The sequence below is a fragment of the Pelodiscus sinensis genome, chromosome 8 (assembly GCF_049634645.1).
Source record: "Pelodiscus sinensis isolate JC-2024 chromosome 8, ASM4963464v1, whole genome shotgun sequence".
In the NCBI taxonomy this organism is placed as follows: domain Eukaryota; kingdom Metazoa; phylum Chordata; order Testudines; family Trionychidae; genus Pelodiscus; species Pelodiscus sinensis.
The window spans coordinates 54,024,989-54,052,583 of NC_134718.1; the positions used below are offsets into that span (position 1 = coordinate 54,024,989).

Here is a 27,595-nt window from a genome sequence, read left to right on the forward strand (position 1 = left end):
CCCCCTGCTCCTACTGCATTTTAAATTGCAAAGCCACAGCAGGGTTTGGTTCCACACGTGGCACGAGCTAGTAGTGAGCCAGGCTGCGTGCCTGCCTCTTTGTACATTTTAAATTGCTGTAGGCTGCTTGGCTCCTACTGTGAAGCAACTCATTACAGCTTGGCCACCACAGACAGGGGCTGCTTCATAGTAGTAGCCCATGTCCACTACTGGGACCCCCCCCGATGGATAGGGGCTGCTTTATGGATACAGAGGCAGCTAGGGAGGGGGGAATGCGAGTGGTCAACTACTCCCTTACATCTCTAATATGCAACCCACAGTGGTAAATAAGTTGACAACCGCTCACCAGCCACATAGTTTAGGTTCCACTTCCTGCACAGTACCTGGGGCTTTGGCTCTCAGACCCAAGGAACCTGGAATCAAGAAAGGCCGATCTTTGGCAGCCCACGGTTCCAACCACCCAAGTGACTAGACTGTTAACTGCCAGATACCAGTTCTGTCTGCCGGACTGAGCAGCTTACCTACACATCTTTCCTGTTGTCACCCAGCAAGACAACAGAGCAGAGAAAGTCCCACCTGGGGCTCTACGCCCTTGAGTTTTTCAGCAGATCACAGGTTGACAATCAGATCCAAGAACTGGCTCACAGGTTATTGTGGAGTGTTTTGCTGATAAAGTAGTTTCTAGTTATGAGAGGGCTGGTTCCCTCCAACACTGAAAGCAGATGGGATTGATCTGCCCTTAAAGACTGAGCCATACAGAGCAGTCTTAGCTGTTGTTCCTGCTTGAGGCAGGCCCCAGAAATTAAGCCAACACAGAGTGAACACCTCCGTGATTCCCCCTTCTCTTAAAACATGAAGGATTAGAGCCTCACTCCTGCTTAGGCCTCTTTATTCCACATAAAGGGGATGGAGTGGCATAAAAGGGGACCTAAAAGCCCTAGTTGCTTGCACTGAGAGATTGAATATTCCCTTGCTGCATGGTGGAAGTCCACCATAAGGCTCCAATGGCCCCTAGCAAGCTCTGGTGTTGGAAGCATACCATGGAAAGGCTGGAGATTTCCACCTGTCTACATCTAGCAGGCCTAGTGTGTGTGTGTAAACTACCCTAGGAGCATCTGCAGCTCCCACAACAGCCCAGGATCAGAAGGATAAACGGGTGGGAAGGGTTAGTCACTTTGCATCATAAGATGCGTATTCTGCGCTGCACCCCTTAAACCAGTAGTTCTGTCTGTGGGTCAGGATCTCACAATAGGTCATAAGAACGGCCGTACTGGGTCAGACCAAAGGTCCATCTAGCCCAGTAGCCTGTCTACTGCCAGTGGCCAGCACTAGGTGCCCCAGAGAGGATGGACCAAAGACAATGATCAAGCAATTTGTCTCCTGCCATCCTTCTCCAGCCTCTGACAAACAGAGGCCAGGGACACCATTTCTAGCCTCTGGCTAATAGCCTTTTATGTACCTAACCTCCATGAAATTATCTAGCTTTTCTTTAAACTCTGATATAGTCCTAGCCTTCACAGCCTCCTCTGGCAAGGAGTTCCACAGGTTGACTACACCAAATCTCCTTCTAATCTTTTCCATCTGTGTGGATTTTATTAATGGGATGGCCAAGGCTGGCTTAGACTTACAGGGGCCAGGGTGGAAGCCAAAGTCAGAGCCCCAGCACCTGGGACCAAGGTCAAAAGGCTTCAGCCATGGATGGCAAGGTTCAGATTACTGTCCCTGATTGGGGATGAAGCCCTTGGGCTTCAGCTTTGCCCACCACTTGAGCAGCAGGGCTTGGATTCACTCAGGCATCGATTCCGCTCTCCCCCCGCTGCCTAGGGTCACACAGTAATTTTTGTTGTCAGAACGGGGTTGTGCTACAATGTAGTTAGAGAATCCAGCCTTAGAAGCACATTACAGAATCTTGCCCAAGTACGTTGGTCAGTCATGGACACGATTGCCACATACCAATTTGAGTACCAGGCTCTCTCTCCATATATCTCACAACAAAACCTTGATGCAACTCACAAAATATCACTGGAAGACATGACTATAACTTAAAAGTACTTTTAGCGTTACCAGAATTAAATAAAAATGAACAAGATTGTACCAGTTGAGAGAAATCATGATTCAGAGACTTGCAGTCTTCACTGACATAAAAACATTTGATGTGAAATCATGTTCTCTTGTATATTTAGCCCTTCACCTTGGAAGGCCTGGATCTGTAAGAACAGGGACCTAACCGTTACTATATTTCTAGATAATTTTGGAAATTATAACATCCAGGCATGGGCCACCATGAATAGGACCCAGCATATGTCAATTATAACAGAGAACAGGCATTTTGTTCAATCTCCATAGCAATTGTTCCTGTTTTCTCATCCTCTTGCGATGTAAAATCAGATATAGTTATCAGAGTCATTTACAGAAAAATTAATGAAACTAAACAAACACCACAGAGAATCTACTGAATATTTTCAGTCTGCAGAAGCATTGTCCCAAACAGCTACCCAGGCTATGAAATATTAACTGAACCATTTCATCTGATGGGGCGAAGAACCCGGAGGGAGGTAGTGTATTTTGGGGGTGGAGAATGCATCTAAGATTCAAAATATTTGCACGCTATGTAACCAAGGTTAGAATTTATACCTGTGCTAGATAGTTGTACATTGTAACAGCTTACTAATAAAAAAAAAATCAAAATCACAGTTTCAAGTCTACAGTGTATTGTAAGTCAAATATTATCCACATTTTGAAAGGCAACCCTTATTGCACTATCCAGAAGAAAGTAAGGGCAAGATTCTGAGCAGGGGTCACACACTAGCTCTCAAAGCTCATCAGTAACTTTTTAAAATAAAAGTATCTGGGTAAATGGTAGTGTAAAGGCTAAATATTAGCTCAGTCAGATCCTCCTTCATTCATGATTTCACTGATGTTTCTTATACTGAAGTTGGAAACAGGTGTTTTGTTTTAGACAAACTGTCAGAGTCAGACTGTGCCATTAATGCAGAAAAGAGAGGATAGAAGGAATTTTGTTTGAAAAGAAAAGAGTTGGAGAGGTATCTTTTTTTGAAAACAAAACAAAACCACCCATATGCCAGAACTTTCCATGTAAGTTCATGTGCACATACAGGCAGTCCCCGGGTTACGTACAAGATAGGGACTGTAGGTTTGTTCTTAAGTTGAATCTGTATGTAAGTCGGAATTGGCGTCCAGATTCAGCCGCTGCTGAAACTGATCAGTTTCAACAGCGGATGAATCTGGAGGCCAGTTCTGACTTACATACAGATTCAACTTAAGAACCCCAGGCATCCCCAAGTCAGCTGCTGCTGAAACTGAACAGCAGCTGATTCCAGGAAGCCCGGGGCAGGGGCTTCCTGTAGTCAGCCACTGGTCAGTTTCAGCAGCGGCTGACTTGGGGACACCTGGGGCAGAGCAGCTGGGGTGCTGCTGGGTTGGTCCAGTGGCGCCCAGAGCGGCGCTACAGGACCAACCGGCAGCGCCCCAGCTGCTGTACCACAGGCGTCCGGAGCAAAGTGCTGTGGCTATCTTGCTGCCCTCGGGCTCCGTGGCTTTGCTCTGCTCCCCGTCCCCCTGGTCTGGACCAGGGGGACGGGGAGCAAAGCGGCGGAACACGCAGGCAGCGGACAGCCCAGAGGCGTCTGGGCTGTCAGCTGGCCGCGTTGCGCCGCTTTGCTCTGCTCTGCTCCCGTCCCCCTGGTCTGCAGACCAGGGGGACGGGGAGCAGAGCAGAGCATGGCCGCGTGTTCCGCCGCTTTGCTTCCTCTCCCTGGTCTGCTGGAGACCAGGGAGAGGGAGGGCCCCGTTCGTAACTGCAGATCTGACATAAGTCGGATCCGCGTAACTCGGGGACTGCCTGTAATTAAAACAAAGAAAAATGGTGATTTCAATACTTGGTACCAGTTCATAAATATCCAAGTAATCTGCTCCTAAAACCCATTATGCAAGACAAAAAAAATGTAAGTAAGTTGATTTGATGCTACTTGTCATGTGTGCATGCTTTTAGTATAGCCTTTGAATATGGGTGGGGGGGGAGAATCAGCAGGCAACCCCTTCCCCCCATCGATGCATTCAGCAGCAAAAGCAGTTATTGTTGTTTATCTTCTTAAACTGTTTTTCAAAAAATGTCAGGACAAGAACCACACGGACATTTCCATGGAGCAAGTGCATCTGACAACTAAGTGCTTGGAATTATTGACAAAAAAAATTAAGAACTAAATTATCAAGCTTCAGAATTAAACAGCCCAGGAAGTTGGATGGAAGCTCATACTGGGGCTGCCCATGAAATATTTTGTGGGGAAACGGGACTTCCTATTCCCATGTCATCAATCTTTTCAGAAGTACTACATTCATTTAGGCTACATCTAGACTCCAGGCTTCTTTCGGAAGAAGCTTTTTTTGGAAGAGATCTTCCAAAAAAACTTCTTCTGAAAGAGAGCATCCACACTGCAAGGCTATGTCTACACTGGCAGCTTCTTGCACAAGAACTCTTGCACAGGAACACATCCACACTACCATGTGCAAGACGTGCTTTTGCGCAAGAGCATCCATTGCAGCGTGGATGCTCTCTTGCACAAGAAAGCGCCGATGGCCATTTTAGCCATAGGGCTTTCTTGCGCAAGAAACCGCTGCCGCATGTCCACGCTGCCCTCTTGCACAAGAGCTCTTGCCCAAGTGATATTACAGCTGTTAGAAAAGAGCATAGCTCTTGTGCAAGAAGCCCTCTCACTACGCTTTACTGTAAATCTCCTTCCGCAAGAGCAGGTAGGCAGTGTGGACGCTCTGCAGAAGAACGGCCGTTCTTGCGCAATAACCTACCAGTGTAGACATAGCCCAAAAGTGCATTGAAAAAGCAATCTACGTTTTTGAAAGATAAGAGTCCAGACTGAATGGATGCTCTCCTGCATGTAAGCTGCGATTGCTATGGATGGACTGGCCACCAGGGCACCTATGCTTTTTCCTCTTCTTCTGAAAGAACTCACTCTTCCCCTTCCACACACACCTTTTTGTAGAAAAGCTGTTTTGGAAAATGGTAATCCTCTTTCTGTGAGGAAGAAGCCTATGTCGGAAAACCCCTCTGTTCTTTCGATTTTCTTGCACAAGAACGCAATTGCAGTGTAGATGTTCCTCAAATTGTCGGAAAAACATCCGTTTTCCTGACAAAATGCTGTAGTGTAGACATATGGTTTATCTATGCAAATGGAGGTTGTAATGAGCACTATTTCCCTTCTTCGCAGATTTCTATAGGCTTTGGTGATCACCACCAATCTGTAATTCATGAATACAGCTTAATGTGCTGCAAATGCTAGTTACATAGTAGTTTGATTTAGATCCAATAGGTGCAGGGGTCCACACTTACTAGATTTGTATTGCCTGCAGATTTTTTTTTATGCTCATAAGAAAACCTGTGTGGTTGAGGCTTGGAAACCTTATCCTGAAATGCCGTGCCTTAATCTTTTTTCTGACTACTTCAATATAGTCATCATCCAGTCCTATTGTGCACATGAGCATGACAGACCTGCAATGAAGATACTTCCTTGTGACTTTGTGCAAAATAGTTACCTTATTTTACAAATATTGATCCTTTATGCTGGTTTGTAAGTGATTACAGTTGCTGAAAACATCCATACTGAAGCAGTCAGAGTTGGAGGGCTTTCATTATGCACTCTCCACTTCCCAAATCATTCTGATGTGTGACAGGGTAAAATAAAACTTACCACCCAGTTGTTGTAACACGTGAATGAACATGAACAATGTATACAAGAACAACATACACACCATAACCTCATTGTTGTTATAGCCTCTTCCTCTAATGAATTCCACCTCTTACATCTATAATAGGTGAAGTATTTCAACTCTAAACTGCATTTTTGTAGGCGGATACGTGACTTCACTCAAATGGAACCTCGCTGACAGATATTAAAAATTTATTTACAGGATTAAATAAGAGTTTATTGTCACATTTAACTGCTTTGTTTGATGTACATTGCAGGTTTCTGTGCAGCATAAAAATAAAAAAAAAATCTTCTTATCAGAAAACCAGAACTGATGAGATGGCAACAGCACTTGTTTATCACACCAGCACTACAACTGCTTGAAGATCACCAGCATTAATAAAACTGGAACAAATCTTTTGTTAAAAAGGACTGTAACACTTGAAAACAAAATGCATCAAGTTAAGGCTAATGACAATAATATAAAATAGTTAAAATAGATAAACCACTAGATGTTTAAAGTTTGCAACACTCGGTAGAAGAGTGCCAATTTTAACATTTCATTTTTCCAAAACCATTTTGTTTAACTTAGTACAGGTAAAAAGAGGCTAATGAACAGATTTTTGCCCAACATATATATATTATATGAGATTTTTGCCTTTTGTAAAACTGAAATATTTAAACATTTAAAAGTAAACTTTTTATTCTTTGGGATATTAACCAATTAAAAGGAGGGGTTATTCATACTTTAAAGCATTAAATGAATGTGCTTAACACCATAAACTGTGTGTTTTGTCATTTACAAATAAGGGATAAAGACCAATAGTACACAGACTTTTTAGTGGCACAATGACACATATTTTGGGCAAAATTAGAATACAAGCAGTAATTAAATAGAAATATAAGTGCATCCAAACATAATTTATCTAAATATTCCACATTTCATGTTTTCAAAATGGCAATTCTCTGGCAAGAGCTACCATTAATTCCAATTAAAACAAAGCGCTGTGTATTTCATTCAGGGGTGAGATAATAAACCCAGGGGAATCTCTAAATAACCGTCCTAAAGGTGATCCCCTATTCCTTACATAAATTCAATTGTACGGAAGTATAAATTCAACACACAGATTGCAGTGAAATTGCAAATAATTTGTGACATCTGAAGTTTGTATTTTCTAAAGTCCAATTGTGAATTAACTACTGTTTGTAATTTACTATGCGCACTTCATATTTTAGTACAAAAATTAGACTGTAAATGAGGCTACTATGGCATACAGTCATTGTAAACCCACCAAAATCAAAGTATGCTTAATGACATTCATTTGGATGATTTACCAGTAAGTTTTTCCTACAGAAAAAAAGGCAACAGTCATTTTAATTGATAGGCTAGTACAAAATGTTGAACAAACTCCTTCTCTATTAAAAGAGCATGCATACAGAAGAAGGTAGACCACATGTGTTCCAATCAGGCTTCTTGGAATTATCAAAATTTCATTTGTGGTAAAGATTATTTTGGCTCACCATAGAAAGTTGCTTTCAAGGCTGTAGATAAATTGTTTTCCCTTTTAAAAACTAAAATTCAAGGCATGATAGTGCAAGAGGTAAGTTTTGATTTTAAAGAACATTTGTTATTTGTAGACTAACTGTGCTTAGTCACTAAATCCCAATTTATTGTCTTAAAGAAAATATGGCAACAAAAGCTACAAAGTTTCTATAAATTTCATTTTGCCTAAATTTACCAGTACATCCATGAACCTCATCAATATTAACACAACTTGATTACCCTAAAGATTTCATTATAAAACTTGCAAAATGTATCACAAGGTGAATAAGCCATCTATAGTGCAAGTCTTCTACACTTTCTGTGCACAGTAATCTTCTTTGTAGGTTATTTCCTCCAGGTTAAATCCCCAAAATTTTCCTGTAACGAATATGAAAAAGAGTGCCATGTTGAATTTTTGTTCTACTATATCTGGGAGGTTTGTGTGTTCCTGGAATCCCCATCAGGATGAGTCAGGGATCGTGAATCCCTTGTCTGTGAGAATTCACTGTCAGACGACTCTGTAGGTTCAAGCAAGTTCTCATAATCACTGTCTTCTGATTCATCAACAATGTCACCAACTGCTTTTTGGGAGGAAGTCATGGATGCTCCATTGCCAGAATATTTCAATCCTGCATTTGTGGAAACATAACTGGAAGAGCCCACTGCTTGAGGTCGAGGCATGAAAACATTGCTTTCCGAGAGACTATGACCCAAAGTACTTTCTTGACTGCTCACACTGAAATCAGAATAAGGAGGAGGAGGATCAGAGGCATCTGAGTCTTCAACTGTGCAACCTTCTACAGCAAATCCAGTGTAGGACATTCGTGGCGGAAACATAGATTCCAAATTATCAGTTGACATTTGCCTGGTTAAGATGGCTTGCTGCAGTCCTATGAAAGTCAAAAGGAAAATAAACATGTCCTAATTGCATTAAAAAGCATGATATAGAAAATTCAGGTACAGTAAACACATTCGAAATATGTCTCGTTTCTTGTGCAAAAATGCCTAACATTGGCAAAAATGTGTTCATTATAAACTTTATTATAAACATTGTGTGGTTAGAAAAGTTGCTATACGTATAAACTTAACTCAAGTCTCTGGGAATTATATTTCTACTACTACTACATTTCATACAGTTTGTCTTTTTTCAGATTAAAGAGATTTATGAAGATTTGAGGTGAAGCCAAAGGTACCAAAGTTTATTTAAATGGAATCATTTAAATAGACAAGATGTTACTCATATAGGAAAAAGGACAAGTTCAAAATCATGGATTTGGTAAACTGAGGACATAATAGGATTCCATCTTTGAGGTCCAGTACAGGGAGTGTGAGATAGAAAGGTGAAAGGTTTTTCAGCAGCTGAGAAGTTGATGCAGCATGAAACATCACACCCTGGAACATATTATTGCACTTACAAAAATGATAGATTTTAAATGTTTTAGAAGGTACGGTCTCAACTGACTTCTCTGCAGCAGAAACAGAATTCATACCTACCTAACAATAACTGCTGAGTACAATAAACAGCACTAGTATGGGGACCTGAATTGCAGAAACATGCAACCTCTTTTCCCCCAACACAGGGAACATGACTGATACATGATAAACTATCCAATGCCAAGGAAGAAGTTTTCCCATATTGAAAGAGCAAGAAAGTAGGAAACCAGCTTCACCATTTAATTTAATAATCTCATGTATGTGCCTTCCTGTCTCATCCTATCTCAAACAATTTTTGTCTGCTCAAACACAGGCTCTTGGAAACTGATGCCTGCAGCCTACTGGTAAAATTCATCACTATTGCTGTTCTGGTCTTAGCAGGGATGTTAAAATGCAGGTATTTAACTAATTGAGTACTCTATAGAATTTTTATCAGTTATTCAATTAGTTGATAGGCAGCCTGACTCAGCTCCTGCTTGCACCGGGTGCAGGACCAAACCCTGGTGAGCCTCTGCAATTTAAAAAGGCAAGAGGAGCTGGGCAGCCTGCTCCTAGACTCCTACTGTGTTTTTAATTGCATAGCCACAGCAGGGTTTTGTCCCGCACCTGGCACAAGCCAGAACTGAGCCGGGCTGTCTGTCCAGTGGGAATTTGGGATTTCCTGTGCACAGGGACTGCTGCTGCAAAGTAGCCCCTGTGCGTAGGACCCGCTGCACACAGGGACTACTACTGCAAAGCAGCCCCTGCTGATGGCCAGTAGACAGGCGGCACCGCAGAGACGGTGCTGGGGGTAACCAGCTTTTAAGCTGGCTCCCCCTAGCACCGGCTCTGGTCCCCACCCCCGGCTCTGGTCCCCACCCCCTGCTGCCTCTAATACAACAAGGGGGAGAGGGGAGTGTAAGTAGTCGACTTGACTACCTGATAAGCACAGGCTTATCGGCTAATCAACTATGTTTTACATCCCTATTTCTTAGTGCCACACAGACTGGATAAGCTCTGGCCACTCTTGCTACCCACCTTCATCTTTTTGCTGGTTTATACAGCAGTAGTCATTTAAGATGCATTATCCCTGGTTAACCAAAGTGGTAACGATTCACACTGGATGTGTATTACAGGTGGCCAGCGAATAGGTAGGTGCCAGCATACCTTCAAGAGGTGGGCTAGGAGATCACACTGTTGCTGCCAAAATGCTCAAGCAGTCGTGGGTACCATGTGCATTGCCATGCTGATTAGAGGGCAGGTCTCTCAATCGAAGTAACAGAGAGGCCCATTCTAAAGCTTGGAATGCTCACTAAACAAAACAATCCCTTAATCCGAGCCACACATCAAACCACTGAATATAAAGCTGATAGAAGAGGCTCTTCCTGGCAGTAATGGAAGGGCTGTTTTGGGAAATTATTGCATTATATGGATGGAAAGAGGCACTGGCCCCTTTGCAGCAATGCCTGGGAAAATAAAGACAATAATATATGCATGTGTTCCAGAGTGAATGTCCAAAGCACCTTTTTGGAATACTAGTGAAAAGCATAATAGTGAGTTCAGATGCTGTGTTTTGTTTTATCCCGAATATACAATTGACCCATATTCCACTTTGCACTCTGATATTCTCCTTAATATATTTTTTATATTTCTTCCCTTCATTTCATGCTTCTCCAGCCTCCAGATATACTTTTCTCCCTCACCTGTACTGCCTTATGTCCGCCAAAGCGAGTTAAATCAGCTCTGTTTCCTCAAATGATGGAGCATTTTACCATACCTGCCTTCTGCTAAGCAAGTTTCTTGAAGCCTTTTTAGCTTTTGGGAAAAGGAACATTTGGCATCAACCCAAATATGTTCAAACAATGGATCTGACTGAGCCAGAAGACTGTAGAGCAGCAGAAAATAATTGCAAAATAAGCAGTTTGTTGCTCTTGGGGTGGTTTTTTTTTGGGGGGGGAGGGGGTTGGAGATAGTCCTCAACATATGCCATGAAAATTATTCTGTCAAAATGACATAGAACTCTAATGAAAAACATGGATTTTGATGTGGAAAATGTATTTCTATCATAGTAAGTTAAATCATACCTCAGCAATGCAAAGAATGGTATGTTTTAAGAACCAATGTAAACAAAAAGTATGTTTTGATACATCAGATTTTAAATCACAAACCAAAATAAAGAGTTACGTTTGTCCTGTTCTATTTATGCCTAGCACTATTTGAAATAAATCATAGGATGAATGAGACTACCTCCGACATAATACCAGATGGCAGTATTTCAATACTCTAACATTTCAATTACATAATCAGCACCGACAAGGAGAAACTTCAGTGATATTCACTCTCTGTGAAAGACATTATGTAAGTTCTGTCTATATTTACCAGTGATAATGCCTTAATGTAGGACTGGCTTTGCTGGATTCAACTTTAACAATGATATTGTAATTATTCCAGTAATTCATTAAGATCCACATTTCAGTCCAACAGCAAATAGAAAACTGATGTGGTAGAAGATGCTCCAGTCTAGTGGATTAAATACAAGCATATGAGATGAAAATTCCAGTCTCTCTGATGAATGGGCCAGAGATCCACTAGACAATTACTACAGTAACACTAGAGCTATACTGGTAATTATCCTATCAATTAATTATTCTCTTCATCTCATGCAAGTCTTCCAGTGTGCCTCACTTAACTAATGTTGCTGTAACAGCTTCCCACCACAAAAATCAGGGCTGGAAAAAAACCAAAGGACTTCAAAAATGTATTGATATCTACTAGACTGAGACTAAGCATACTAGCCCAGGATGAAATTTTCCTGCAATTCTCATGCCACATGCAGTTTGGTGTGATTGCAGTTGAGTATTGCAATGAGATGTATTAAATCATTCAACTTACTATTTGCAACCTTTTTAAAAAGACCTCAGACAGTTTTTCTCTCTCTTCCTAGTTTCATTTCACTTTTCCTTTCCTATAACAGATCACTATCACTTCCTGTGTTATTTCCAGGGTCTTCTCTTTTTTCTCCATCTTCTAATATATCCCTTCCCCTCATATTTTGTTTCATTTCCAATGCTACAAAAAAAAATCTGTCCTGCCTTTTTAGTACTACAAAACTCTTTTCAAATGGCTATCATCATTCTTCCTAATCTCTTCACATACTCACTCAGACTCTAAAAAACAAGAACTCTCATATACAGAAAATGACTATATTTTTCAAGATCCTATTAGTCAAACACTAAGCTGAGATAAGATACCCCACTGTATATGGACAACATCCAAAATCTCACCTCCAGTAGGCTGCTTGGGTTCCTACTAGCTGCTTGTAATGAAAATCTGAACATAGGCTGGGATACAAAATATAGTAAAGATCTCACCACTCATAACATTAACCCAGAAGCATCACAGAAATCAAGCTCTCTCAGAAAGGGCTCTTTTTATAAACTGCCCAAAGAAAAAAACCCCACAAATCTGATAATATGAAACACTGCAGGCATATTAAAATAGTTCACGTATATGCTGAACTCTCCCATATACTCTAGGTAAGATGATGCAAATGTTCTACAGTTCAGAAATCCGATAACCCAGGAGTGACCAGTCCGTGGCTCTTTGCTCAAAGAAATGCGGCTCTTGCTAGTTCGGAGCTGCACGCCCGGACTGCTCATGGCCGCTCTGCACATGCACCCCAGCACCTGGAAGGAGAAGCACAGGGCTGCAGCAGCTCCAGTGAGACCCAGGCATTGGGTTAGCGGGAGGGGGCTGGGGGTGCCTGGCTCGGGGGGGGGGGGGGGAGAGAGAGGGAGGGAATTGGCTTAGAGCAGGGAGACTGGGGGTGCCTGGCTCTGGGGGAAGAGGAAGGGGACTGGGTTAGAGCGGGGTGCTGGGAGTGCCTGGTTCTGGGGGGAAGGGTGGGTGCCTTGGGTTAGAACAGGGAGGCTGGGGGTGCATGGCTCTGGGAGGAGGGGTGGGGTAGGCGCATTGGGTTAGAGCAGGGAGGCTAGGGGTGCCTGGCTCTGGCAGAGGGATGGGAAGGGGGATTGGGTTAGAGCAGGGAGGCTAGGGGTGTCTGGCTCTGGGGGAGGGCATTGGGTTTGAGCAGGGGGGTAGAGGTGCCTGGCTTTGGGGGAGGGGAGGAGGACTGGCTTAGGGGTGGGGGGGCTGAAGCATCTCAAAGTCTTCATGGATACAGAATAAGGCAGCCAACAGATGTCATATTTAAATTCCAGGGCAAAAAAAGAATCAGCATGTACCTGGTTTACACTGTGTTTCTTTAAAGAAAATTCAAAGGCTATTGTTTGCCAGGCTGAAGCAATTATTCTGAGATACGAGTCTCTCCCTTATTGTTTTTGAACCTCTCATATTTGCAGTCTGGGACAGACCTGAATGTTTAGAACTATAAAAAAGTCATAATCTTCATAAGTAAAAAAAAAAAAAAAAAGAGGAAACCATACCAGAGATCAATAAGCTGGAGTGAAACAGGCACTTCAAATTGTGCTAATTTACTTCTCAGTTCAGTTTAATTAAAAAAAAAAAAAAACCTCACAGGACATAATAGGACAGTAGTGTTAAATTTAAAATACATTGGGGGGATGCTTATTTTTAGTGCAAAAATATGACTATTTTCAAAGGCTTTTTTTTATTTGATGTTTGTTCTGTGTCAAGTTTTCTGAAGATCTATAGACTGGCTGTGAATTTTTTAAGTGACTAGAGACTTTTTTTTTTATTGTTTTTTGTCTGAAATGTCCTGTAATGTTATTTTTATCACTACATTTTATGTATGATAGATAGATTAGATAGATAACATGAGGCTTTTTGCATTCTATCCACAGCTATTTTGGCTTTTAGTCTCTGTTTGGCCACCCCTGCGATAGCCTGTATTAACCCCTGCAAACATTTTTGAGGATAAGATCACAATTTTCAATTCATACACACAACACTCAGATTTTGCCAATTACATTTTTCTTCTGGCATAGGGAACACAAAGATGTGTGCTGCAAATATTGTCAGAGTAGGAATCATTTCAATATTAACTTACCACACAGACATCATAAACATGAGTTTGCAAGAATAGATATTAAGTTGGCAATAATTTTTCCCCATATCTGTGTTTCAATACAAGAAAGAGGCATATCATTCCAATGAGTCTTAAGTCTATGTTTCTACTAAAAGTTTTGTCTGTACAGATCCTGTTTATGAAACTTAAGTGTATGGGAACTTACTTATTTTTTGCTCCTTTTCGTTTTTTCTTTGCGTGATTTGCCTTTTTAGTTTATTTACATCCGCTTGGAAAGATTCAACAACTCGTTCACTCTTTTCTACATCTATACATACTGCCTGGGAGAGAAACACAATAAGATAAGTCATAATCAAGTTCTTCAAAAATCCATTAGCGTTACATAACTATGCTAGAGGATACTGCCTGACTAGATACAATACAAAACCAAGAGGATGAACAAATATTGAACCAGAGCATGAAATGAGAGGCTGAAAAACTGATTTCCAACTACTGATCATGGTCAGTGTTCAACTGCTTCAAAGTGGAAAGAACTTTCAACAGTTTACCATTACTTCCTGTGTGACCCTGGGCAAGTCATATTGCCTCTCTGTTCCTCCATTCCCCATCTGTAAAATGGGGGTGACAGTTCTTCCCTACCTCACAGGAATATGGTGCAGATATTCTGAAAACTGGGAAGCATTTTGAGGTCTACTGATGAACAGCATTACATAAGAGCTAGGTATTATTACAGGAGCAGGCTCATAACAGTAAGAGATTACGCCTGTATTTTAATCATGTTATAGGTGACTCAGACAATCTGCTAACCACTTCTGCACTCTATCAAAACTAAACCCACATCTACTCACTGAAACTGTGCTAGCAGTCATGTGAGAATAGCGTGGATGTGAAATACAGTGCAGATCTTTGGACTGTTCAGACTTTATGATCCTAATGGTGATGTGTTTAGGTAGCATGTGTACCAGTCTTCCAACTGTGCTGTAGCTGGGTGAGACGACAAGAGTCAGGAGATAAATGAGAAATGAAAAACACAGAGTTGTTCCTGCTCTATTAAATACATGTTTGGGCTTTTCAGTAGGGATGGAAATGGTTAACTAGTTACCCGGTAAGCATCAGCATGGTGGGCTCAACAGGCTGGAGCAGCGCCCCACCTATGCCACTGGCGGCCATTCCACTCCATTCAGGCCCCCTGCATAGCTGCTCTAGCCTGTCCGGGCCCACTGCATCATGGGCTGGAGCAGCCAACTGGCCACAGAATCCCAGTTAACTGGTTAAACTTAACGTTTAACTGTTAAATTTTAAAACAAGATTTTACATCCCTAGTTTCTAGTTTGCAATATTTTCTGTGAAACACACATCTCAAAGTTAACCACCAAAAGGAACTTTTAATATTTGACATCAGATAAAAGAACAAGCAGGTGTGTGTGCAAAAGCAGAATTAACAGTGCCATTTAGACACCACAAGACAGCAGAGTCACAATTCTAGGAGCAATTCCCCAAAGAAGTCAGCATTTTTCAGTATTTCTGCTAACCACTGCATTAGCTAAACTCAACAGTAATTAGTGCAGAAGTATACATCTAGCCCTACTTAATGCTGGTAAGCAGGAGGTGCTATACAAGGCTATTCCATCAACTAATTTATTAGCACATTTGCGAATAACTGTTCATCTATTACAAATACAGACCTTGGCGGCAGCATTGAAACTCCTGGGAAAGAGAATCTCTCTTTACTTTGAGTGTCATGCTGAAAAGGCCCAAAGAGAACAGCATTCACCCACTAGTTCAGAGGAAGGGTTGTTCTCAGGTTGGTGTGTGCACACATATATGAGAAATAAGAGTACACCCAGCTACTCTTCAAACAAGACTGGTGACCTGAGTAGGCCAGGCAAAATTATTGCTTACCCACTGTGGACTACTTACTTAACAGGTCACAATGGGGTCACTAAAGGAAAGTGACTTCCATAGGGCAGGGTCAGAGTTGGCTAGATCCTAGACTCGGTCTCATTTCTTATTTTCTGTGCCAGTGAGCAAAGCTGAATTGGTACAGGAAGGGGACATGATCTGCTACCAGTGTATGGAAGTAGCACATTTCTCCAGGGTGCATGTCAAAGGGAAGCCTAAATCACAATTCCCAAACATGTCTGATAGGCAGCACAGCTATATGCTATCTTCTACTTGGGACAAGTTTGTAAAATGACAAATCTAGTCTGGGATGGGGAATCTCAGACCCATGAGGCTTGGGGATCCCCCCACACAACAGGACTAGTACCAGTTTCCCACTACAGTAGGGCGGGGGAAGCTGCAAGCCTTGTGGCCCTCATCCAGACAAGCCTGAACTGCATGTGGTCCACGGGCTCTGCCTAGCAGAGGGCAGGATGCCTGCAGGGAGCACTTCCCTGAATCATCATACAGAACTACATGTGCCCCTCACCATCCGGGAGCTATGATAGGCAGTTACCCTGTTTGCTCCTGCATCCTCCTTTCTAGATTCCTCTCCTGTACCCTCTCAGTCCCTTCACCCCCACCCCACTCCTGCACCCATCCCTCCCATCCCTACCCCTGCACCCATGCTCCTACCCAGACCCTCCACGCCCCCCACCTAGACCCTTCACCCACATCCTTATCCTGCTCCTGCATTCTCCCTCCCACCTAGGCCCCCTACCTGCTGCCCAGATCCCTCCATCCCTTCCTGCACTCTATCTCCTCCACAGTCTGCTCCCTGGCAGCCCCCTCCCATGCACTGAACTGTTCATTTTTGGCACCACCCCAGAACCTATGGGGACTCCACAAAAATCTACGAGCCCTGGTACCCTTAGGTGGAGCTTGAGAGTAGTGAAGTGAATATCATCTTTTCTGCCTCTCAGTTGGGGGCCACTCCTGTGAGGATTTTTTCCCCCTCCTCAGTTGGGGGCCAGGTTTTTGATTTTCTTGTTTATTTGTGTGTGCTCCCCCCTCCCCAAGTCCCCAACTGATTTTTTTCTGTGGGTCAGGGACCCAAAAAAGTTCACCATCCCTGATCTCTAGTCCTTAGTAGGTTTCTGAAGCCCAGCAGTAAGCCATTTACAGATGTCACAATTATGATTACAAGATATTTAAAAAAAAAAAAACTGACCCAAACACCGTACCCGAAGCACTGCATAATCCCTGCAAAGTATTTGTCAGCTTTAATAAATGTATAGTTCCCTATAGCAACTGCTACAGGGTGAAACCCCAAGGCTGCAATCAGATCCATGTGGGCAGGCCCTTGCACTGATGTGATCTCCTATTGACTTCAATGGTGCTCTATTTGTAGGAGGGAAAGGAAGGAGAAGGGGTGGGGAAGAATCCACCCAAACAGTTCCAACTGCCAAGACCTGAGCAGTTAAACAAAATATTCTCAGATGTCACTTAACATTATAATTACTTCCGTTTAAAAAAAAAAAAAAAAAGGCAACAAAAAACGAGGATCAATAATGCTTATACTGATCCCTTTTACAATATACTTTGTAGAAGTAGCTGGTAAATGCGGGTCACGTGGAAAAAGGTACAAGAGAAACATGAATGTTTAATTACTAAAGAAATACAAGACATTTCCTTAAGCTATTTTAGATTCAAAATAAGCCTGGGTTTCCTTAAAATTCTGGGCTATCAGAGCTCAGGAACAGAAGCACCACATGGAAATTACCAATATTAAATAAAATTCGTTACCTGTACTTTTTCCTGAAGTGCATTATAAACCTGATATATAGCCCTGATGTCCTTCATCACTCCATCTTTATCAAAAAAATCAGTACTAAAAGAAATATGCAGAAATAATTAGAAAAGATATCACAATTTCTCTGTCTCAGATCTGCTTTTCTCCAAATCACTTTTTAGGATTCAATTTTTATATCTACACAATGAATTCAACTTCTCATATTGTTAAATCACTTTTTATCCCAAGGAACCAGTATCCAGGCAACAATGTATTAGCTGTGGAGGCTTTCTCTTGTAAGAGGAGGAAAAACTTGTTGAGTCTGGCACTAACAAGATTAGACTCTTCAAAAAAAACCTTTTTCTCTCTCTCTAAGCTTCAATGCCATAACTGGAAAAGCAATTTTGTTAGAGACCCAAAATATTTAAAAAAACAAAACATTTTTTGCAATGTTTTTAAATTTTATTTAAACGACACAGAAAATTAACATTACTAAACCATGTTAAATCCTATTAATCCACCCTACATGCAGAACATCCATTGCAATTGGTGGGAATTCTGCACAGGGAAGGCTTGCAGGATTCAGCTACAACTAGGGATTGCAGGATTCAGCTACAACTACTTGTTATGCTCGCCAACCCCTCCACTTAGTGGCTGCTTTTGTGGCCAGAGAGCCTGAGGACGTCATTTTGTTGCATGGCAGCAAAAAACATTTTTTTTACACATAGAGGAAGATTAGCCTAATGTTGATGTTGCTGTAAACCTACAGAATTCAGATCAGTTTATTTAAAAATATGGTTTGCTGCTTAGAAAACAGTGAGTACATATGATTGGAGCAGATTGTTAAACAGCTTCAAGACTAATATTTAGGAGGCAAAAAAAAAAATCAAACTTCTGTATTATACTTAATTTAAAAAAGAACCACACTTACCCATGTTCCTTAATAACTTTGGCATAATTCTGAGATGTATTTGGCACTGAAGAAACTTTGTATTCCTGCTGACTAGTATTGCCTAGATTGGGAATTGTAAGCGACACCCTTTGATTATACCTATAGAGAAAGTTTAAAAAGAGGTTGCTATTATTCTTCCAAAGATTTTTTTTAAAGTTTCCAAAGGGGATAGTCTGTTTCCAAGCAAGAGGAATATTTGATTAGCTCAACTCTTTAACATTTAAACTAATATAAATTTCAAAGTCAGCTGTATTTTGAATAAACAGTTTGTCATATTCAAATATGGTTGTTTTTAAAACACAAAACTACAATTGACAAGTAGGTGGAGCTATCTTTCATACCCCCTAAACCAGTGGTGGGCAACCTGTGGCCTGGAGGTTACTAAAATGAGATGCACATAAAACAAGAGCACATGAAGCGAGGCGTGTGCTGACTGCACACAACCATTGACTGTAATAGCCATGTGCTCATTCTGCATTCAGTGGAAGTGCTGCTACATCCTGGAAGGTCCAGCGCTTTCCAATCTTTTCTACATGGGGACCCATTTTGACAATTCAGGAACACTTGGTGACCCAGGGCAATTCAAAAAATGTGTGAATGGCTCCTTAAGAGCCACCTAAGGAGACACCTGGCGACCCTTTTGAAATGTAATGGTGACCCATATTTCGGCCCTGACTCGTAGGTTGGGAAATCCTGGCTAGATACACAAGAATAGTTAGCAAAACTACCCTATCCTGTGGGATGCCGGTGCAGCCTTTGTCAGCAGGGAGCTGCCGGTGCAGCCTTTGTCAGCAGGGAGCTCTCCTCCCCCTCCCTGCAGACCGGGGGCTGCTCCATGGGATGTGGGCGAACAGAAGAAGCAGTGCAGAATGGCAGGGGGTGCTCTGGAAGTAGGGCCGGGAGCGCACTGGCTGCCAGCCCCACTCCCGTGCACTATCGAATAATAGTGTAACTGCTAAAGGTGTGCAGTTACACAATTATTAAATTAAATTATATCTAACATCTCTACTCACTAGCCTAGGTTGCCTATTGCTGTCCTAAATGGTTGACTATGGGCTAACTGCACTATTGTAGGGGCAAAAAAGAAGCAATATCCCCAAAACAGTAATTTTGGAGAAGCAAAGCCTTACTGACTCCTCATTTCTCTTTAGAAACCATTTTTTCAACATCTTTTACTCTAAAATATTAATTCATTGAAATAACTGTCGCCCTGACTGCATCTTCACTTAATTTATGAATGGCTTCCAGAGAAAAACATGCTATCCCATCCTATTATGTAGGTCAGAACTAGAGTTTGACCAGTCAACAACTGCTTTCAATACAGATATTTTTGAAAATAGTTCTTAATATTATTAGGAATTGAGTATAATTATAACCACAGTGTGGTAGCTGATGTGAACACAGACTGTTTACCTTCGGTTTGGTCTAAAGAGCACATACTCCAAAGCATGTGTTGAGTTATTTGCAGTGGAGATGAAGCTGAAGAGAAGGAAGACAAGGTCAGGCACTCCAAGAATGTGTGTCAGCTGTTTATGGATGATGTGCTCTCTATATGACATTTGTTGCTGAGTGTTTCTCCTAAATCTGTACCATCCAATAACATTCTGTAATGAAAGTAAAAAGGAGAAAAATAAAGTATTAGCAGAGAGATAAAAGAGTTACAGGTTTATCTGTTGACCGCTCAAAGTATGGCTAATTAAGTTAAGATACTGAACTTTTGACATGATCTCTAGAATTCTCTTTAATAATTATATAATTTTGAATTATTGTAGATTGCCTGCATTTTACACACATTATCATTAATGCCACATTTGAAAGTTTAAGTGGCTTATTATTACAATCTTTTTTGTACAAGAAATAATAAATTAATTCTCTTCATGGTACCTAACAACCCACTTATAATGGAAGGCTACATTTATAGGCAAATTTCAGAGCATCTTCTCTGTTATTTGCTCAGTTTTCAAATCTGGCAGAATTATTTCATTTTGAGGATTGCTGCAGTAGACTATTCACTTGTGTTGCACTTATAAAACATTTTCAGTCACATGCATCACAGAATTGCAAATTTATGTTTCTTCACAGGAGCTGTGGGATTAATCTGCTTTGCTTAGTGCTGAATTATCCCTTGGAGCATCTAATTGTGACATACTTATATGTATTGCAAACAACATCCATCTAGTAATTAATTGATTACACCAACTATGAACATGTATTTAACTTGCTGGTTGAGATGAAACAAAGAAAGATTAATGCTGAAAGTTAGCTCGTTATCAGAACCTGGCTCAGTAACAGCCACAAGAGAACCCAGTATTATACAGAAAACACCCATACATATAAAAAGAATAAACTGTATTTTTATTTTAGTTCATGTCTTGGTAACTTAATGGCATCAAGAATGCATTACATTTACATCCGGAATGCTGAATCACATGACAATTAAAAGCTTTTCCATCCCTCAACTCTATTTACTTTCAGACTGTAGATAATGCATTTTTACTGACTGTCTGAATTTGACCTATATCTCAACAAAATAAAACTCAGTTGAAAACAGGTCGGTGTCTTTATTTGAAAATATACACTATACACTTTACATAGAAAAGAAAATACCAGGTAGTTTTAATAAGTGTTTTCTGATTTATCTCTTGAAAGAGATCTGAAAGACTGAAATGTCTCTCATTCTTTCAACAGTTGAGAACATCTTGTTCCTACACGCCATATTCATACTGTTCTGTGCTGCAGTTATGTGCTTACAGAATCAAATGTCTGAGATGGAAAAGACCCAGGGAATCATTACTAGATATCAAAGACTTAGTTGAAACAATTGCTTTTTGTTGGACCAAACTGATAAATAAGTGGTTTCAATGAACTAAAAGTAGATTTGTGGTGCAGGAACTGGTACTGAAGTAAGTGTTCCATTTTGAACAGATAACTTAGATCTTATCTTCACTGTAGCGTTAATCTGAGTTATAATTGTAGTGTTGCTCTATGGGAGGCCACTACAAGAATTTGAAAAGTGGTTAAGGGCCGCACCTTCTCATGATATTAATGGAAGAGGTGCAGGGTCTGGGATAGCAGTTGAGTGCAGAAGGGAGCCTAAGGTAAGGGATTTTGGTACAGGAGGGGGTGTGGGATCAGGGAAGGAGTTTGTGTGAAGTAGGAGGTTGTGACCTGAGGCAGGGGGCTGGGGTGCAGATGGGTTGTAATCTCAGGCAGGAGGGAGCTGTGACCTGTGGCAGGAGATAGGGGTGCAAGATCTGGGAGGTGTATGGGGGCGGGGAGGCAGAGGGTTTGGATTATGTGGGGTAGTAGGGTAGGAGTGTGGGGGCAGAGGCTTAGGAGGAGGGTGAGTCTGGGGTGCCAGAAGCAGGCTGTGGCCAGAAGACTTACCTAGGTGATTCCTGGCCAGCAGCCCAGCATGTTTTTCAGGCAGGCTCCCTGCCTGCCTAGCTATTGCAGGGGCCATGCACACCTGAATAGCCAGGAGCTTGAGGAGAAGTGTAGGGGTACTTCGCACACTGGGCAGGATCTGGTGGCTTGGTGGGCTGTATCCAGCCTAAGAGCTGTATTTTTCCTAGCCCTGGGATATAGGTCACAGCTCAAGTTCTCACAACTTGTCAGGTGCTAATACAACATTAGAGCCATGAAAAGGAGTTATTTTGTAATGTGCTGCTTTCTCCTAAGCAAAGTTAATTCAAAAGGAGTTAAACTTGCAATGAAGACATACTCTAGGATAAGGGTAGTCAAATCAATAGGCAAGATCAAAGGCCAAATCCAGACCAAAAGATTCTTTTGAATTTACAATGAAACCTTTTTATTTACTTATTATGACCGTTATTGTGGTGTGAAAAATATTTCTCTGCAGTCATAACTTTGGCTATGCCTTGACCAAGAAATTTGGACTTCAGTAAAAAAAAAGAAATTGACTGCACTTGCTTGCCCTCAATTTGAAGCTCAACTATGTTCCTTAGGGTATCAGTTCTGTTAAAAAACTTCTGAAACAAATATTTGCTTATAATTAATATACAGTATTAACAAGTTTTAAATTTGTGTGGAAAAGAAATCACTGAGAAGAGTCTGATTCTCTTCTTTTGGTAACTGTAGAAAATATTTTAAATACAGTACTGAATGTACTAATAGCAAAGTACAGTTGAATAAGGGTGCAATAGTTTAATAATAGCTATTTTGTGAGGCAATATTGTTTCCGTTTTAAAATATTTCAGCTGCTGGAAATATTTGAATACTAAGGTTTTTTTTGTCAGACCTCTGTAATACATTTATAACTATTTTTAAGCAAGAATATCTGAACATTTTCATAGTTAACTGCTCTGTGATTAAATGCACATTTCACATGAACTCTCTTTTCTGTTGGCCTAAGTTGCACAGTGCAGTTGTTATTATGCTAGCGGGGCTGACAGCCTCTGCGGGCTCTGGGGCAAGGTGTGGAGGGGGAGCCCATTGAATTGTCAAGCCCAGGGCAACTGCCCCCTTATATCTCCTCCCCCTCCCATCAGTGTGCCTGAGTCTCTCTCAGTCATTGGCTGGTGACAGTACATTAATACTAGTTATTAATTTCTGGGGACCTCAACTTGAATCTAAGGCTTCATGTGAACTTGAATTTGGTCCATTTTGTTTTGCCCCTACTTAAAATGAGCCTTAGCAGACTCACAAAAGTGACAAAATAATTGGCATGACTGATATCCTCTGCACAGGCTAAGTCAATCCTGGTATTGCCAAAGAGGAGGAGAATCAAGATTTGGCAGATTTGAAAGAGAAGTCACTTGTCCAATGCAGTACATTCAGTTGCTCATTTATATGAGCCCAAATTGAATTCTTTCTAGTCTGCAGACCTTATGCTAAACAAGGACAAAAAAGAAAACAGAACTGTAGAAAAATATAGCCAAACTTACTTTTCTTCGGTCTTTAAGAATTCTGTCCAAACTCTCCTCATTAACTTTGCCTGCATAGTCATAAAAGCTTAAACCAAAAATAAAAAAAAAATGAAGGTAAGCAGTTTACACACCATTCACGTGACAACTTGGTAAACATACAGTACAGAACTTAGAATCTAAAGATTAATTTATCTCAATTTATCCATAGAATAATAAATCATTACGGCAGCTTTACATTTATCCAATGCAGCATTTTAGCAACAAGGTGCAGAGACCACTAACAATGAGAAAAAAAAAAGTGCCTTGTTTTATCTACTGGTTTTTAAAAACCCTTCAGTTTTATTGCACCAAACAGCTAGGTGGCAATTATTTCATTGGCAACCCCTTCTACAAGCAGGGCTGTCCTTATGTATATGCAGCTGTGTAGGGCATTTCTAAATTTGGGATGCTGCATATGCCTAGAGATGGCTGGTATCCCCCCCGCCCCTCAGACCAGCTCAGCACCAGGGCTCCAACAGCCCACTGCCCCTCTCCAAAGGCTCAGTTCTGTTGGCCCCCAGATTCGCTCCCCCCCCACTCCCAAGGACTTTGTAATGGATCCAGCAGCCCCAATCCCCCAACTCCCTCCAACAGCCCTCATTCCCAGGCAGCGGTGAGCAGTATGGGCTGGAGGACTCTGGAGGAGCAAGGGTTGGTCACCAGCTGGAAAGAAGCGTTGGTTTCCCTTCAAAGTGCCACTTCTCCCTGAGGCTGCAAATGACCCTCCCTCACTGCTCTGCTCCGGTGCTCCAGGAATGCCAACTCTCCCAGACTGGATGCCAATACACCAAATGGTGTCCAGTGTGAGAGAGTTGGCAAAAGGGAGTTACTCACCTCGTGCAGTAACGAGTGTTCTTCGAGATGTGTGTCCCCGTGGGTGCTCCACTCTAGGTGAAGGGTCGCCCTGAGCCGCAGATCGGAGCTTTTCAAAGCAGTTTTCCCCCTGTTGAGCCACGCATGCCCAGAGGGCGTCTCGAGCCCTTCCCGCCCTCTGCAGCGCGCGGCTCAACCCCCTCCCTTTCAGTTCCTCGTCTCCGCCCGAGTAGTTTAGACTCCGTGCAGAGGGGAGGAAGGGAGGGTCGTGGAGCACCCACGGGGACACACATCTCGAAGAACACTCGTTACTGCACGAGGTGAGTAACTCCCTTTTCTTCTTCGAGTAGTGTCCCCGTGGGTGCTCCACTCTAGGTGACTACAAAGCAGTGTTCAATATATGGCTGGAGGGAGCCGGAGTCAATGTTTAGCGGTGGTAGAGAGCACCGCTGTAGCTACTGCTGAGTCCTGTGTAAGTTGCGGTAGGATTGCATAATGTCTGGCAAACGTGTGATCTGAAGACCACGTTGCTGCTCGGTAAATATCCCTTAAGGGGACATTGTTCAAAAAGGCTGTAGAAGCGGCCGTGGCTCGAGTGGAATGTGCTCTTGGGGGGCACGGTAGTGGTCTATTGCCCAAAGTATGACACTTGACTATGCATGTGGAGATCCATTTTGAGATTCGTTGTGATGACAGGGGTGTTCCCTTAGAACGCTCAGCGATTGATATAAAAAGTCTTTCAGATTTACGAAATGGTTTTGTTCTTTCCAGGAAGAAGGCGAGAGCCCTCCGAATGTCCAGGGTATGCAGAGTGGCGTCCTTCTGTGATGCATGCGGTTTCGGAAAAAAGGTAGGTAGTACGATTGGTTCATTTACATGGAATTCTGTACAGACCTTTGGCAGAAATGTTGGATGAGGTCTAAGTATGACCCTATCCTTCGTAAAAACTGTGTAGGGGGGTACTGCCATTAATGCCCCAATTTCACTCACCCGTCTAACAGACGTGATAGCCAATAAGAAACAGACTTTCATAAAGAGAAATGGGAGTGCTACTGTAGCCAGAGGCTCGAAAGGAGGTCCAGTAAGTTGGTGGAGAACAAGATTTAGGTCCCATAAGGGGGGTGGTGCCTTATGGGGTGGGTATACGTTGTGGAGCCCTTTAAGGAATCTTTTAGTGATAGGATGGGCAAATATGGAGAATCCATCAATGGAAGTATGGAACGCTGTTATTGCAGAAAGATGTACTCTTAAAGAAGAAATTGAGAGTCCTGATATTTTAAGGTCTAGAATGTAGTCCAAAATCATATGTAATGGTGCATCACGGGGTTCTATCCTGGTTCGCTGGCACCAGAGGGAAAATCGAGTCCATTTCTGTAGGTAAGTTTTTCGAGTGGACTGCCTCCTACTGTGGAGGAGGATATCTTTCACTTGCTGGGAACAGTGATTTTCTATCTCCGAGAACCAGAGAGTAGCCAAGCCTGGAGGTGTAGGGTGTGGAGCTGTGGGTGCAGTATCGTTCCATTGCTCTGAGATATTAGGTCTGCCCGGTGAGGTAGCGGGTAAGGAGGGTGAACTGCTAGTCTGTACAGGTACGGGTACCAAGTTTGGCGGGCCCACGACGGGGCTATCAGGATGACTAGGGCTCCGTCTCTGCAGATCTTGCGTAAGGTTTTCGGGATTAACGGTATGGGAGGGAAGGCATAGTGAAGGGGGGCTGTCCATTTGATTAGAAAGGCATCCCCTAGGGAATGTTTGCCAAGACCTGCGCGTGAGCAGAATTGGGGGCATTTGGCATTCTGGGTAGATGCAAAAAGGTCTATGGATGGCCATCCCCAATGGTTGAAGATTGAGTTTGCGACCTCCGTGTGTAACTCCCACTCGTGATCTGAGGTGAAGTTGCGGCTGAGTGAATCTGCTCTGGTGTTGTTCACCCCGGGCAGGTAGGATGCTACCAGGGTGATCTGTTTGCGGATGCATGAGTTCCACAGGCGGATAGCCTCTGCACAGAGGGAGCGGGAGCGGGCTCCGCCTTGCTTGTTTATATAGAACATTGTGCAGATGTTGTCCGTTAGAATGCGGACCGTCTGATTGGCAATGTCGGGGGCGAAGTGTGCGCAGGCATTCCTTACTGCTCGCAGTTCGAGGAGATTGATGTGTAGTCGTGCCTCGGATGGGGACCACCTTCCCTGAACGGCTTGGTCGTTCATATGTGCTCCCCAGCCAAGGAGGGAAGCATCTGTAGTAATCTGTACAGTGGGTTCGCTCTGTTGGAATGGAACACCTGTGAGGAGGTTGTTCGGTATCGTCCACCACCGTAAGGAAGCAAGGACGTTTGGTGGAATAGTCACCGTCTTGTTGCGGGAGTGTCGTGACGGTATGTATACACTTGCTATCCAGAGTTGGAAGCATCGGAAATGCAGACGAGCATGGTGGACAACGTAGGTGGTGGAAGCCATGTGGCCCATTAGCTGGAGGCAAGTAAGAGCTGTAGTGGTAGGAGTTGTAAGCATTACACTTATAATTTCTTGTATCGTTATGAAACGTTGCCGAGGTAGGTATGCTCGGGCTGTAATTGAGTCCAGGCACGCCCCAATGAACTCTATATTTTGAACTGGGTGCAGTGTTGATTTGCTTTCGTTGAGTAGAAGGCCTAGACGATTGAGGAGTGATGTGGTCGTACTTATCATGGAGGCAGTTTCGTCCTGTGTTGAGCCCTTCAAAAGGCAGTCGTCTAGGTAGGGGAATATGATGACATTCTGGCGTCTGAGGTATGCAGCGACGACTGCTAGTACCTTTGAAAATACCCTCGGAGCTGACGAGAGGCCGAAGGGGAGGACATTGTATTGGAAATGATCCTGGCCGAGAGTAAAGCGTAGATAGCGTCTGTGGGCGGGATGGATAGTTATATGGAAATACGCATCTTGTAGGTCGAGGGCTGCGAACCAGTCCCCTTGATCTAGCGCAGGAATGATTGTTGTAAGTGTGACCATTTTGAAGCGTTGTTTCTTGAGAAACCTGTTCAGTTTGCGGAGGTCTAATATTGGCCTCCAGCCTCCCGTTTTTTTCTCGATCAAGAAGTAGTTCGAGTAAAACCCTTTCCCGTGGAACTCTACTGGTACTTTTTCTATGGCTCCGATAGAAAGGAGGCGGTCGATCTCTTGTTTTAGTAGAGTGTCGTGAGAGGGGTCCCTGAGAAGGGACGGGGTAGGGGGAAGGGTAGGTGGGGTAGTGGTAAATGGGATAGTGTATCCTACTCGAATTATTTCTAGAACCCAGTGGTCCGATGTTATGGATTCCCATTGTGGGAGGAACGGCCGCAAACGGTGGGTAAATAGGCAGCCATGTTGTGTTATTGCTAGATCGTGAGGGAGGTAGTGCAGACCCTCGACCACGACTTCAAATTTGCTGTTTGGAGGACTGGGTAGTTGGTGGGCGACCTTGATTAGGTCGTCTTCTCTGAGGTCGTTGCCTTGGCCTAGTGTCCTCATAGGGTCTCTGTGGCCGGTTGTATTGCCCATATCTATAACGATTGTACGTATTATATG

The 27,595-nt window shown here is 42.6% G+C and overlaps 1 protein-coding gene across 1 annotated transcript in view; it reads right to left on the bottom strand.

The window, feature by feature from the left end:
- Nucleotides 1-6,055: 6,055 nt before the first annotated feature.
- Nucleotides 6,056-27,595, bottom strand: part of ABRAXAS2 (abraxas 2, BRISC complex subunit) — a 35,488-nt gene continuing 13,948 nt past the window's right edge. The window contains exons 4-9 of the mRNA XM_075935294.1: nt 23,217-23,283; nt 19,723-19,913; nt 18,289-18,408; nt 17,372-17,456; nt 13,890-14,004; nt 6,056-8,153 (exon numbers count right to left, since the gene is read on the bottom strand). Coding sequence (XP_075791409.1) covers nt 7,687-8,153; nt 13,890-14,004; nt 17,372-17,456; nt 18,289-18,408; nt 19,723-19,913; nt 23,217-23,283 — 1,045 coding nt within the window. The 3' untranslated portion in view covers nt 6,056-7,686. The remainder of the gene's footprint in view (nt 8,154-13,889; nt 14,005-17,371; nt 17,457-18,288; nt 18,409-19,722; nt 19,914-23,216; nt 23,284-27,595) is intronic.